This window comes from Bombus pascuorum, chromosome 1 (assembly GCF_905332965.1).
Source record: "Bombus pascuorum chromosome 1, iyBomPasc1.1, whole genome shotgun sequence".
In the NCBI taxonomy this organism is placed as follows: domain Eukaryota; kingdom Metazoa; phylum Arthropoda; class Insecta; order Hymenoptera; family Apidae; genus Bombus; species Bombus pascuorum.
This window is the reverse complement of record NC_083488.1, coordinates 34,379,869-34,395,901: the sequence shown is the minus strand read 5'-3', so window position 1 is coordinate 34,395,901 and position 16,033 is coordinate 34,379,869. Positions and strand designations below refer to the sequence as shown.

The 16,033-nt window shown below is 44.4% G+C and overlaps 1 protein-coding gene across 4 annotated transcripts in view; it reads right to left on the bottom strand.

Annotated features, from left to right (window-relative positions):
• LOC132911715 (A disintegrin and metalloproteinase with thrombospondin motifs 10-like) overlaps nt 1–16,033 on the bottom strand; it is a 90,322-nt gene that overhangs the window by 19,516 nt on the left and 54,773 nt on the right. For all 4 annotated transcript variants that reach the window (XM_060968589.1, XM_060968581.1, XM_060968606.1 and 1 more), the window contains one exon: nt 9,713–10,047. In XM_060968589.1, coding sequence (XP_060824572.1) covers nt 9,713–10,047 — 335 coding nt within the window. The remainder of the gene's footprint in view (nt 1–9,712; nt 10,048–16,033) is intronic.

Here is a 16,033-nt window from a genome sequence, read left to right as displayed (position 1 = left end):
TGCGCGACCGATCGCTTGTTCCTCTTACGCTTGTTTCCTCGCAGAAGACAAGACGCATTAACCGCGAGCATGGGTGTGTACACTTGTCGCAACGCTGTAACAGCACGAGAGAACCGAGGTTACGTCCCTGATCCCCCATTTGAAAAACCCTTTTGCTCGCGACCGACCGGTGCGTTGCTCGTTAATTGTCTAGCTTCTCGCCGTTCGATTACACCCGGAGTCGTTGGTGCGATCGCTCGTTAGGCATTATCGATCAACGCGCTGCCATCGCACGGCTCATTTTCTTCTTTCGATCAAGTCGTTAGACGTTTCGACGGGATTCGATTTTTAAGAAACTCGCGTTTAAGCGTTAACAGATATTTGCTAATCGATCGAATATCGTTTCAGCGATTCGCCAACAAAGATCTCGACATCGTACATCGTACATGGTTGGTGTGGTGTCAATTTTATAGGAATCGACAAGGTATTTTCACCGTTAGCCTCGGTAAGGTATAAATTCTCCGCGCCTTTCTTTCGTTACACGCGTTTCCTGTCAAGCAGCGAAACAGATACAACAGCGAGATCGCAACCGGTGAGTAACGACTCCTTTTATTTCATCGGCGATAGTAATCGGTTCATTCAGCGTAGAAGAACGTAACGCCTTGATCACGAGAGTTCGAGGAATCCGTTCCAAGGTGGATGGAGTACGAGTAACGAGATCAAGGAATGCACCGCTCTCTCGCACGACCATCGATAGCTGATCACGAACGTTTCCGCGTTATACCGAGAAAATCGTGCCTTGGAAACTTTACGATTCGGTAGATCGATTTATTATACGTTAAAAGGTATTACAAAAGGTGGTCAAGCGGTAGGTGTGTAAAGCGTCGTTGCGATAATTCATTGATCTGGGCGATATTTGTGTTTTACAGGCAAGTACAGTGTCCATGAGAAAGTAAAACATAGCATCGCGCTAAAGAAGAAATCGAAACACCGCTTAACCTCGGCAATGTCGATCTGCGACGAATATGTATATAAAGAGCAGCCCTCCGGGGATGTGATATTTTTCGGGCTGATGTGAAACTAGCGAGAGCTACAGAGTCATTACCGTAATTAATTACGTCATCGATCAATCACGGTGACATTAAAAACAACGCACAACAGCGACGATTAAGAGTGATCGATACCATCGTCATTAAACTAATCTTTAACGAACACGCGGACGAGAGGCGTTCCAACGAAACGAGAAATTCTCGCATCTTCGCTGTCTGCCAGTCCCTGTACTTTCGAGCGCGTCAACGCGAAAAAGGAAGAAGAAAGTTGACGTTCCCTCGAGTAGCGGAACTTGATTTCTTGATAAAAGGCATGCGAGAGTTCGTATTCCTCGGGGTGGTTTCTAGAAGGTGGATGCAACAATTCAAGCTGCAAAGAATAGCTTGCATAAGGAGGAGAGTAAGCCGGGGGAAAGAGTGGACGGAAAAATCGATAGCGAACGAAGGTAAGGAAAGGAAAGGAAAGGAAAGGAAAGGAAGGAGAAGAGGGAGGAGCGAGGATCTCGATGATGATAAATGCTTCCTGCGGAGAAACGTGATTTATGCCGTCATTAGAATAGTTGCCACGAACCTCCCGTGTAGGTGGTGCATAATGATCGCTACCACGGACCACTATGTACATGCAAACGCTCTCCATGGCTATCCGAGAAGTTGGCTTTTACAAAAAAGGCTCCCGTTGCTCGATGATTGCGACGCCCATAAACACAGTTCGCGACGGTACATTGGTTACTTACTATCCCCGGCGTGTTCGAGGCCTACTACGTGTTTCGAATCTTCCAGCGACGAACCACTCCGGGGGACGTTTCGTTCGAGTTTTCGAGAATGATCGTTCGATCGAGCCACTTTCCAAACCCTCCATCGCACCGAGCCAATCGCGCTCCCGTCGATCGATGCTACAACTTCGGAATTGCCCGTAGATCCTATGCAAACCCTGGAATACTCTTGGCAAGATCTTCATCCTGATTTTTACGATTTTAAACGTTTCGAAGGTCCGATCGGTATCTACGGAATCCACGAAATAAGGTATGCGTAGCGAAGGTTCTCGCGATTCTCAGAGTCTCGGGAGAAAGCGAGTGGAAGGTAGCGCACGGTACGTACGGCTAACCTTTAGTCAACGTTTTTTCCCACTGGCGAAGATGAGTCAGGCGATCGATTAAAAGCTTAATTACCGAATGTAATAAGGACCACCCATCGTTCATTTAGATCTATCAAAATAGATACGCATTAATTGGACGGAGGGGAGCAGCTCTCCTCTGATTACCTACTACCGATAATTATATGTTAACCGCGTATTCAGATCCGGCTCGGCACGTACTCCGCAGAACCTGTTCCCCTACAGCGGCGAACATTGAATCAAATTGCGTGCGCGTGCAAGTGTGTATACCAACTGTATTCACGCCTCCTAACCTTTCGCTGGTGGCTAGATCTACGCGTAAATAATTAATTGCCGTTGGTCCCTACTAGATCGAAGCCATTGCAGCCACCGATGCTTGGCTTTCGTTTTCTTTACCACTGTCCATCGTAATTCTATTTCTTTCCTTCGCTATGGATTCGGTTCACGCTTCGGAGTATACGACATACCGATCGCGAGAAACTTGCGACTTATTCTCTGAAATTCTGTTGGCTTCGGTAATTCTCGCTAGATCGTTGCTACGAGGTTAAAAAAAAAAATTGCTCGTTCATTCTAAAGTGACTTAATATTATGTCTGTTAGATTAGGTAAGATCGAGTAAATCGATCGAATAATCGAGACACGTTTCGATCAAGTATCGTTAGCCTGTACTCGAAACATTCTTGTTTGCCACTAATTACATATATGCTAGGGACAAAAAGAATACAGTAAAATGGTTCGATTCTCGAAAAAAACCGGTATCGGGATCAGAAAATTAGACCGAGACGCTGAGATCGATCGGTACGCGTAAACTTTTGAAAGGCGAGCGGTAAATCGCTACTCTTTATCCCTTCCTATGGTTATTTCCGATTTTTCCATATACACGCCACATTATACACGCCAAATTACAAATTCTGATCGGAATATAATCTTTCACTGCCGTCCTTCGCGTTAAGTGGAGTAGAGAGGGTTCTATAAATGGATATAGATAATTTAATCGACAAAGAAAACACGCGAAACGATACACGTTCCAAAAAGTTCGAATACACGTACGAATTAAAAAATCAATCGACGAATGACCTAGTATACACCCTGAAATCGATAGCTCGAATAAAAAGAGATATCTTGTTTTCTTTACAACGTATCACCGTCGCCAGGGTTTCGTTCGGCTAAAAATTCTAAGAAACTAAATCAACGCGTGATTCTCAAGCCCGTTTAGTTGCTCGACGTCTCTCATTACCGCGAGACAGAGCCATAAATAATAATCGAAGCGGTTTATTAGCGGCTTATAAGCAGCTTATAAGCAGTTTATAAGCGCGACGCGTCATCTCTTCTTTTTCCGCGATTCTTCTCTTTCAATTGGTAGCTCGACAGCCACAATAACAACCTATAACGGGATGCTGCTTATAGGTCCGGGATAACCGTTGAATATTTCTTCCACGAGATATTTCTTCGTCCTTTCTCGAGGATCGATTCGATAGGGCGATTCCCAAACGGTGAATTTATCGTTCGTTAACAAATTTTACGATTCCGACGAGTCTCTTTACATCAACGATATTCGCGAAATAAGTAGATTCCTCAAAGCGATCGCGTTCTACGTTCGCTTCGCTTAAACGTATTCGTCCGAATTATCCTGAATTTCCTTAATACTCTTTGATCTGGAAAAAATGTAGACTTTGTCAGGAAGCTAAAGACTCGGGAACAGGGATCGATAAACTTGACGTTTCGCGAGAGCAACGAAGACGTAAATTCGAGTAAGCGGCATTTTCGACGACACGGCGGTTTTCTGGCAAATCGAAGATTCGGATCGTCGACGACGATCCCTGTCTTCTCGCGAACAGTTCTTTCGACGTTAACGACGCAATCACGTCTTATGGGTATATAAACGCGATTTGTTAAAGGAGGCGTACCTCACGCGAGAAGATGCATGACCATGGCGCATTTTGCAGCCGGCGTGACCGAGCCTATCGTACCTCGCGATCATTCCTGGAAATTTAATAGACGCGTTCCGCCGTTTCTTGATTCTTCGACGACGATATCCGCTAGCGACGAGAACTTCGTGCAATTCGAGATAACGAGTAAAGAAACCACGCTTTTCGGTAGCGTCCAAACGATACCAACAAACCACTCGGTTTCTCTTGTTCTCCTATTCTCGTCAGCGACGAATCGTGGTTCCTATTTCTTCGCAAAGAAAACCATGACAAGATTCGCATGCTGAGCTCGTCGATCTGAACGATAGTGCTCGTGTTAGGCCTTGCTGCGCTTGTTAGAGATAGGTAGACCGATATTTGGAATTTGTTAACGTTTCACGAATATAGAGCAAGTAGATAGTTGGAAGTATTATGCGCGGTCTTTGGGATAACGCGAACATACTTCGCTTCGCGTATAGTAGCAGTGAATCGATCGTAAAAATTGTGCAAGATAGAAAATTACTTGGCGACATCCTCTTTTCTCGTTTCTAAAACGTATTTTGATTAAACACGGTACAATTTCTTTCTTATAAAGAAAAACTCAGTGTTTCGAGTGGTTCGATTCAACAAATAGGATTTATCGAAACAAACGTAAGCGACCTAATCGACTGCCATTTCACATTTGGTGGCCTCTGAGAGAGATTTGGCCAGGACATTGTTCGAAGAAGGTTCCACCGCTTCGATCCTAATATCATCGAGCTATCCAATAAACGTAATGCCGGGCTTTGAAATGTCCCGTGCCCGTAAGCCACTCAAGATAACAAAGGGATCACGGTACAGCATCTTGCGGGGACAGCAGCAAAAGGGTGGATCGGCGTGTCAAATTCAATTCTAACTCACGTTAAGCGGTCGCTATCGAGGGCGTACCGGCGAATTAACCCACCAGATAATACCATTACCGTGGAAGCCTGAAATTACTGAACATTACGTATCGATGCCAATTACACTTGGTCCGTTGGTGTATGCGCGTAACTGCGGACGCGTAACTGCAGACGCGCCAACCCGAAACGATTACCTCGTTTACATGTCGCGTAAATACGCGTGGTTCTGCCACGTGGTCAGATCGGGTCCTCGTCGATTACGAACCATCGATTCCACCGAAAATTACTTCCCAGAAGGGCATACACGAGAATCGACCAACGGATTTGATGACCCGAAGCTTGTTATCGGTCGTTAAATGCCACGACGAATTAATATCGCGCGCCATGCGCTATGCCGTGCCATCGTAATTTTATGACTGCGCTGCCTTCTACAATCTCTATCGGAGCTCGCCAATTCGGACGTCCATATTTTTTATTTCCATCCTTGTAACGACCGTCGTCGAAACGATACTATTTAATAGGTCGCTATACATGTACGACGTTCGAGGAACTGACGCGTCTCCATAGTTCGCTCGACACTTTGAATCGATTAGTTTCGACGAAGAGAATGTCGCGATACAGTCGGAGAAAGACGAAGTACCGCCATTAGCGACATTTGTACTTGTACATTTTAATTTTGAACGCGGAGTCTCTTAAAAATTGAGTTGGTGCTTTATGTTCAACGGCATAGAGAACGCTTGCAACAGTCTAATATTTCAACGCGAATTCATCTGGAGAAACTGCGTAGAGGCGAACAATTTTTCCGTTTCTAAAGATGCAATAAATATCTGGTATAGCGAAACAGTTTATTTGCACGGTTGAACGTCTAACGGGGATAATTTATATTCATACTTTACCTGCGAGATATCAATCCTTCTAACACAATAAGCTTTTATACACTTTATTAAACCGAGAATTTATAACGCGGAGAACTCGTTGCATGGACATTGATTTGTTGTAACTTTAACTTTACCTATTCGTTGTACCACGCTTATTATTTCCGACGAACAATTAAAAGTTCACGAGTTTATAACGTTTACGTTGGGAACGTATCCTACGATTCCTCTATTAAAGGTTACCATATAACGGAACGCCGATCATAAGTCGAAATCGAAGGTTTATCAAATCGTAAACCGAGAGTACAAGCGGTTCGCGATTTGAAATTTTATGACGGTTCCTTGCGAGAGCTTTGCGCGCACTCGAGCATTCTGTTCCGTCAATTTTATGGCGCAATAAAATGGGATACCGCATGCGTAATAGCGAGAGGATCATAGTTCGGCGCATTGAAACGCTCACACGTAGGTAAAAATGGTTTCAAGGCGAAATTAACAACAAAGTATGCGGCTACTGTTCTGCAAGGATCTATGCTAATTTTCGCCTCCCGCACCTGCTGCCTTCGACGGATTGTAATTGACGACATATCCTGAATCTGATTTCCGGTGATTATACCTACACGGTACACCGATAAACGCATCGTCGAACGTGTAAGAAGAATCATCTCGCGATTCGAATTGCTTCGACGATCCTTAACCGAATTTGATCTCTTTCCTCTTCTTCAATGGGCGATCAACGCGAGCGATTTTGATATTTGCCACTGATTCCATATTCACTGGTCGAAAGACCATATCGAGGAATCTTGGGCTAATCACGCTGGTCACGGATGAATCAGAGGCAGACTGTCCCGATGTATCAAAGTCAAATTCGATGAATTCATGGTAGCACGAACGCGCGTAATTTCGTCAAACTGCGCTCATGATTTAATTCGACAAGTCACAATTCGATCGATGCGCGCATACGGTCGAATCGAAATGAATCGTACCAATTAATTAACCATAACGATGCGGGCTTGTCTTTATCGAGCGATAGAAACGAACGTCACGGTAGGTTACAGTTTCCGCGTAGTTGCACTTGCGAGACGAAGTTTGCAAAATTTCGTGTCTCTGTATAACATCGGGAAGGTCGATCGCCGCGAGCGGTAAGCGGTCACAACCGACTTCCTCTAGAAAATTGAGCAGACAAAATTGCTGTTGCGTGAGAATCCGCCCCCTTACAAAGGGAAGTTTACGCTCCTCCACGTTCAACAGAACGGACGTTCGAACATCCTCCGCCCGGACCACCTATGCGATCTAATCTGGTTTTGCCTCTCACGATTCAACCTTTTCTCATTCGTACATGCATTTATTTCTTCATGGAAATTTCGTCTTGACCGATTTATCAATGTATATATCATCTTTTATTTTTATTTATATATTACAATTTTATTCATAACGCTCGGAAAAAGCATCTTTCACAGACGTAGAAATTCGAGAGATTAAAGTCGCACATTTTCTTGCGTGGTGTCTGAAAAAGTCTGAAGAAATCCTCTTGAGTGCGAAATTTAGAAACGGTTTGGTTCGGATTTTCGGAATCACGGTTACTCGAGGTTCGACTCTGTTTCGATGACGTTAATCATAGCAGGTTGTTAGACTTTTAACAAAGTTAGATACGATGCGAGCGAAACGCTTGTACTTTCTTCGAATTACCTGTTTTATAGATTCTACGAATTAAACGCTGCTTTGCAAGAATATTCACTGGTAAACACTACGTACGTAGCTGAAACGAAATTGCAAATCTACCTAAATTACGATATTTTCCGATTTTCAATTGTCGCTTCGTACAAAGGCAAAATCGAAAAGGCCTGGAGTCGTGGTCTGCATCGACTTGTTAGCGTGTAAGGCAGGATCGCGCAATCGCGCGACTTGATGCGGCACGGTGCGGTAATCGGCTAATGAGCAGCGCTAATAGCCTTCTTTCAGCTGTTCCGTGGATTTCAAGAGTCCGGTTTGCGGTGCGAAGCGGGATACTCGAAAGAACACGACGGGTCGCAGGCGGCATAAATCCAGGAACGCAAAAGGTTACTCGTACTCGAATTCGCCTGGAAGCTGATTGCGTTCGCGTGGATTGCAGACACTCGAGAGAATAGGTGTGCGCGTTTACAGGTGGACGCATCGGCGAGGTGCGCCGTCATAAATCTGCCAAGCCATGGCAAATTAAATCATTATCTGGAAGCTGCGAACAAATTGCGTCGATGCATGCTTCGTGACTCCTCCCTCTTTCGCATCCGCTCTCCCCTTTATCCCTCCTCCCCCCTCTTACCGCGTCTTATCCACTTGCACGACCTTCGGCTTCTTCCATTGTTCTCGCGCTTCTCTTTTTCGCGAGATCGTGCGCTTCGTTACCACCTCCGCGCGTTCTCTCTTTCTTCCCTCTTTTGCGCCGTTACCGCGTTACCTTTTACGCTCTACGCTCTACGTCCTTCCTCCCTGCGGCCAACTTCCGTGCGAGTTTCTCTCGCGATACCACACCCGTCGGATGTCGAGGATATACGTTCATATTCGTAAATTTCGCCTTTCGGTTTTGCGGCGCTGGCGAGACTGTTCTCCGCGAGCCGTGGCCAACTTGGAAATGTAATTTCGCCGAACCGAATCCGCCGGATACGGATGCCGCTTTAAACGCGGATGCGACTGCCACCAATTGAGGCGGTTTTATAAGCGTCAGACGCGGCACAGCGCGGCGGCTGTGCGCTGGTCGAGAAATTGCTAGGAGATCGCTGCGAGAGTTCCCGTTTTGGCAAATATTTTGCACGAGTAGGAGAGAAACTCCGTTGGAACGTTATCGATCCTCTGTGCTGCTCGAAAGAGCTCGATCGAATACCGTGCACAAGGGTGCATCGTGTCGTAAGTCGAACAGCTAGATTGTTTCTCTTATTAGCGAATCGATTCGAATTTCTATTGTCTCGGAAATTGTCAACAAGACTCGATATATCCTTTTTTATATCTCGGTAGGCATAAATAAGCGCGACTTACTCGTTAAAAGTAAGATACTCCGACTTGTTATACGGTCTTTCTGAAAGACGTTGCTCAAGAAGGAGAAGAAATTGAATTTACGTTTAATCTATATTTTCGTAGATAATAGAGCATCGTTTCGTTTCACGACCGCGAAAAACTAAACCTCGCTAACCCGCGTTATTCCGTGCGCGTATATACCGGCTGGCGTGTATTTTCTTTACTGCCAACGCTACTATGTTATCAAGTATACGCAAGCTGTAAAAGGTAAGCTGAGATAGCACATGGACGTGAATCCAGCGGAAGAACAGATATTATTTCTTAATGAAAAAATGTACAGCGACGTCTATAAACGTGCTTCGTTAATTTTCCGCTCTTGTTTAACATCCATCTACAGATATTCATACGTGTTAAATATTTTGCGCTAATAATCTGATAATTATTATTCGCAGTATTCGTTTCTATAATTTCGATATCGGCAATTTAAATCGCGCAAATATTTTGTATTTGCACGAAAGAGATAGTAAGAGTAAATAGTAATAATTAAATAGGGAAAGACGATGAAACACAATCGTCGTAAGGTAAGTTTGACTGTTTGCTTTCGATATCGAGGAATCAAAGGTAAAGCTGTGTACCGTATCTCTCGTAATCGATATGAAAATTCAAGTAGAGCACCCGTACGATATATCAGACGCAGCGAGCGTATTTTCCTATTCTACTTAATTCTACTTTATTCACCGATAATTGGTAAACTCGAAATTACGCAAATTTCAGCATTTCTTTAATTTCTACAACGAATCCATTTCGTCTGATCTTGTCTAATCTATTTGGCTGCTCTCGAAACGCGGAATAACGAAAGAGTAGAAAGAAAGAAATGGAAAGAATCAGCGAAGACGGTAGGATAAAAGCGTAAAACTCACCAGACCGTCACAGGCGGATAAGGCAACCTGGGAATTCGAATGTCCCTGAATGAAACCCCGATAATGGCACTTGCTCGAGCGATTTTTTGACCGGCTGCGCACATGTACGTCTCGTTTCCGTCTTTCAACGACCATCCCTGGTCCGATGAAGTTGTCCACGGCCGTCAGTTCGATGTGGTACTCGTTACCGGCCACGGACAATCGATAATGTACCGCTGGCCCGTCCTCGTGATGGTGGTGGGTCACGTTGTGCGAGATAAGCTCCCCTCGGTGGGTCACTTTTCGAGGTATCACTATCTCGTGCTCCTGGACGTGCTCCCCCATCGTATATATGCCTGAAACGCGAATGATTCTGATAAATTCGTGTCGCTAGACGAGCGAGTACTCCTCTGAACGGTAGAGGAACACGCTACTCGTTATCGCGGTATAGCGAGATGGTGTTTGGTCAAAGCATCAAGTTGCACCGCTGATTGATACGTGACCAATAGGGTTGCATGCAACGTTCCACGTTTTTCGATAGCATCGAACAGGGACTTCCTTCTAAAATTTCGTCTCGCGCGATCTACATAATCTGTTTTACGCATGGGCGTACGTTTTCTTGGGCGTAGGAAATTTATTCGTAACGCGTGATATATTCCGCGCGAATATTCCGCGAAGAGGCAGCGATCGCGTAAAACAACGTTATATATTAATCGAGTGTTTACCGGCGGCGGTTTCACCGGGGTAATGCAAGATAACGCGATCCGTGGTAGAAGCGAGTGGGCAGAGAATCGTAAACGCCGACAGAGACGGCAGAATTCAACCCGAGGGAGGATGTGATTGATTACGGACACCCAGCGTTGGATCGAGCAATATTTCAAATAAATAATTGCATCAACGTTACCCGGTGTTTCATTAAGACAGCTATCGCGACGTGATTGTAAACCGGCCCGGCGGAATAATACTCGGATATTATTCATATTCTCGAACGTCGTCTTAAGTAATTGCTCAGAGTACTGTAACGCTCGAATTTTGCACCCTGGCCGCTCGAATTCGCGGTTTACGGGAATTTTGTTCGTTAGTTGATAACGTTTAATGCTTCCTGACGTTCTCACCGGCATCTTAAATCCTGCTGTGGCTCTCGAGCTTGGAGCGATAATAAAACTTCATTTTTCTTCATAAACGAAGCTTTTCCAAGGAAATAACTGGCTCCTACCGGGTAGGAGAAAATTCGAAAGAAATTACGTTGAAGCAAAATTCGTCTTCCGAGTATCGTGGAACATTTTTATCGATTTTTATCGATTTCTGTCTTACACGATCCGAGTTGGAACGAAGAAACTTGAAATATCATAAACATCTGCGTTCTTTGCAACGTCGTTGGAACATCGAATAATGCTTACCGTTACCTGTAATCACGATATCTCATTAGTTTTCATGTTCTAGTTAGACGAGCGAGACACTGTGTAATTCGTTTTTTATCCCAATTTTTTTACCAGCTCATGGAACTCATTATGCCGTAAAGTCAACGGCGAATAGAGCATAGAGGCTACGAAGCGGTATTTGTAGCGGATTGGATACTTTTCAACCTTCCTTTCCAACTTTTATTCACTTAGCACAGCGTTGCCACCGTTGAAAATTGCATTACATTCATTTCCACCTCGTTCTCTTTCCTTCCTTCATTTTTTACCTTAGCATTTTTATCTATTTTTCATTCACGCAGTACTTCGTTACACCGCATAATCACGGAGCTTGTCACGTGAGTTTTATAAGCGAGCCCGATGTATTATCCAATGAAAGAATCGCCTCTAAGCACAGATCTACCGAGAAAGTAAGCAGTCGGTATCAATCGTTTCATTTTTCCAGTATTTGCCGTTCCACAGTTCCAAAGTCACGTGAAGTTTCTTTCAAATTTGGTATCATGGATGCGAGTTATTACCCGAAGCGACGATCTTCTTTCTTTCGCGTTTACTCCGGGATGGTCGACAAATTTTGACGTGATTTTTGGTTCAATGCGAATACTAAAATATGTTTAAAAGCGCAAAGAGAATGGAACGAACCGCAGAACTCGCGAGCACGAGCGAACAATTATCCGCAATATCGCTTCGCGGCTGGCAAAAACAATTCGCAACAATGGCACAACGATCGGCCAAACATCGGCAACCGCAATATGATAGGCGGTTGGCCGATCGGGCGACAACGCGTAGCCGAATGAACGACAGTTATGCACCGTAAAATTGATGTAATAATTTCCGACCGATTTAATGGGTCGACGCACAACGTCGACCGCTTAGAAAAAAACCGCCGTGGATTCGATTATTCGCTGCTCATCGATCTTGAAGTCTACGCGCCAGCACCTCTGATTTTTCTTCGTCCCTCGACCAACGATAGAATGTCACCGGCAATTTGTCATCTTGGCGCCCACTTGCTGATACGTCTCGATCGCAAACACGAAGACCATAAAGATTCGTAAAGGGAATTACGTACGTGTATCGTGCTTTGTCGATCCTGACGTAGCAAACTAGTTTCACGCATTGATCGCGTTAATTCGTGTCCGACTATCCAGAGTGTATTATTTTATCGTAAAGAAGGATCGTTGGGTATTTCTTATTGTCTCAACTAAGTTTCGGCCACGCGTTGGTTAATGCCAACTTACTTTTCTGTTCTTTTTCCGTCGCAGACAGGTAGTCGTATCGTCAACTATGTATAAACGCTTTCGATAAGTATTCGAAACTTGTTTAGAGATTGTCTTACAAACGTTTATGCGAGTCGAGCAACTCGGGCGATAGGTAAGCTATCGGTTAGTTTTGTCGCACCAAAGACGATTTAAAATCTTCGATCGAATCAAAGATTTTGCAAAATACTTTCGTTGAGAAGCTCGAACGCGAAGCAACGTTCTTTCTAAAAAAGAAAAGAAAAGGATCAATTTTATGCATTACTCTCGAGAGTGGCAGCTCTAAACTAGATATCAAAGAAAATAACGACGAGACGCGCGTCTTTGTTAAACCGGTCGATTGCATTCGCGGAGGAAAAATCTGGAACGGCCCCGTCCGTTTCATTGAAGACGATATCCGATCTCGGTATGCAGATTGGATCTCAACGATGTTAACTGTCAGTCCGCTCTTACATGAAGACATATTACGGCAGCTGAACCGTGGCTGCATTCCCGACGTCTTTTTCTCTCTGTCCTCCTCGGCCAGAGGCTAACCACAATTATTCTATTAGACGTTAGATCACCGTCGACAATAGTAAATTGTAGTTCGATCGATCGGATCGGTGTCCACAACAACGATTCACGCTCGACGAACCGTCGATGTCTTTGATATATGACGGTATTTATGATCGCATTTATACTTGCGTACACGGAGGACGAACCGCGATTTCAAGCCTCGTGAAATCGATAACGGGCATTTGTTTAACGAAGGTTTATCGCTGTGACTTTTTATCGGCGCTGGTATTTCAGAAAAATGCTAGATCGACGTTTAGTACTTAGGTATTTCCCAGTCAATTTAATACCGATATAGAAACTCTAGAAAATAAAAATATGGAAGGCCGAAGGATTAAGCGTTTCCAATGAAAGTTCTTGCAACGTTATTCCTGTCAAAATGATAGCTTTGAGCGAATATCGATATGTCAGTTTCAACGTGAAATACAGATAGAGGGCGAATAAAACGTTTTATACGAGTTGCGAGTAGTTTTGAGAATCGATAGAGTTAAATTATAGAGAAGTTCCGCTCGTTTACTAGCTTCTGTCCCGCCACCAAAACACCCAAGGCTAAGGAAACAAGGATGCAGTACGCTAACGTTCCTTCTTGATTCTTACCATCGATCCTCTACGAAATCGAGCCACTTCTCCGATGAATTGCTTTAGAGGATGAATAGTGGCAATATCGTCGAGACAAAATAAAGGAGGCTGTTAAAATCAAACGAATTGGCGCGAAAAAGAACTCTATTTAAAATCGTTTTATCGTCAACGGAAATTCGACGGGTGGAATTTTTTAATAAAACGAGATCGATAAAAATTGAAAGATTTGACTCGAACATCGTTCTAGCGTTAAAAGCATATTTTATTGAATACGAGCAAATTCGATTATTTTCATGGATATGGAAAAAGTTAAAGTCATCGATGGACGGTTATCGGGAAAGAGTGACGTAAAATCGTTGAAGGTAACGTTGGATACGGTGCTTCGTAAGGGAGTAACGATAGCCCGGATCGGTCGATTCACATTGTTTATCGGATAATTTCATCTCTACGTTAATATCGAAGGCTAATCAGCTTGTTGGTAACGAGTCGCAGCGGCATCGATCCGCCGCACGTTGTCGCGAGGAGAATTATTCGCGCGACACGGCTTATTACGAATAGGCCGGAAACCGGACCTAAAATATACCTGAAATTCCGGTGGCTCTTCGCGCGGTATAAATTTTCGAAAATATACGGCCGTCGACGAATGATAAATGTAAACGGCCGTAATTAATGATGCGTGGCAAGGACCGGGAATTATGCGCGTGAATGGGATTATCGCCGAACAAACGCACCTCTCGCGTCGAATCTCTCCCCCGTTGAAAGAATTCACATGGATATCGATAATTTTCATGCAATTCGTTTTACACGATTTTCTGCGTACGATGTGTTTCGCCTGCGTACGTATCCGCGAATAACTAAAATGTCCAAGAATTTGAATTCCGTTCCCATACCGTTCAAGCATTTCCTATAGCAAACAGATTTACACCTGTCCGATAGTTTGGACGAAATATTTCGCGATTATTTGTAAAAAACAAAAGAAAAGAAAAAATTAGAATTGGAAATTCGATGAAATTACTTAACGTTTCGTATGCTTGCATATCTTTCGATCGATTAACGGGTAGATATCTGCGAGCACAATGAATTTTCATTATTTTTAGGGAGGAAAACGGTAGCATCTGTTACGATTTATTATCGTTTATCGTAATATATTATGATTGTTAGTTAGCGCGTATACATTGTTGAGAGGATAAACTCGTTGGCCGTTAACTAACTGGAGGCAACGTTGCAGTTAAGTTTATCTTTGAACCTCTCGAGCGGTTCGAACTCTTGACAAGCAAAGAACCACTGGTCTCGTGCCTCGATTACTTCACAATGTACCATCCGGATGGCTTAACAACGGGATGACTAACGAGTATCGGTCATAATTGTCGTCATTATCGGCGAACGGTTCCATCGATCTCACGGAGCGCGGCATAATCTCAGTTCGGCAAAAACATTTCTACCCTGTAAAAATCGTGTGCCTTGCGGCGCTGAAACGGCAACCTTGAACGACTTCACGGTTAATCAAGATATCGATCCTGGCTGTAAAAACGATGGTTCGATTTCTATGGCGATTGTAGGGAAGGTGGGTGTCGCGGGTGGCTGGGTTCTCGATACTATCGGCTGCGGGATACATCGTGGCGGTAGCTCGCTAGGAAAAAACGTGGATCGTTGGAACGATCGCCGGAGTAGGGTCGATCGAGCGGCGGCTCGCAGCTTTCCACGCTCGATACAGGTTTCTGCGATGCGGATAAATAGCTGGACGACGAGACAGAGAGGGAATGAGACGGAGGAGGAGGAGGAGGAGAGAGGTAACATCTAGTGCGTTCGGTGAACGGTATAATCATCATTATCCTATTATCATTAAAGTCGGAAAAATGGCGGGCGGACCAATCAGCGTGTGCCTGGAGCGAGTCGGGGTTAAATGCAGGTGGGGACTCGGATGAATACTCGGACCTCCCATACAGTCTCTACCTACTGCATCGATACTCTATACGCGATTCTTCGCACATATGGTCACCGATCCTTCCCACGCTCGATCGGCCAAGTCGCGTACGCCACTTGTTCAATTACGCAAAATAGATGAGTAATTACGCGACGCTTACGAGCGTTTCGTTATTCGTTAATCTATCGTACAGTAGTCGGTGATGGTTGCGCGTCGATCGATCATCTCGCGGGACTAATATCGTATCTCGGAACGAATCTCCTTCGTTCGAGACAACGAACGAAGGATATCCTGTATGTTTGCGAAGAAAGAACGTCGAGTCTGCGGTCTTCATTTTTCGCGAACGATATTTAGAGTTGCTGATCTTTCTAGTTTTTCTCGTCTACCATATGGTAAACTAAAAGGTCCAGTGCCAGTGAAGGGAAAAGATAAGACTCCGCGTTAAAAATGGGGCTGCCATGGTTTAGCTCGAGCGCTCCACTTCAAATTTTTTGTTCCACCGACTCTCGCTGCTCTTGTATAAAATAGAGGAAAAGAATTTGGATCGTTCTGGATATCTCGAGAGAATATACGGCCAAAGGGATTGGAATACGAAATTAGTCGAACGAACGAGCAT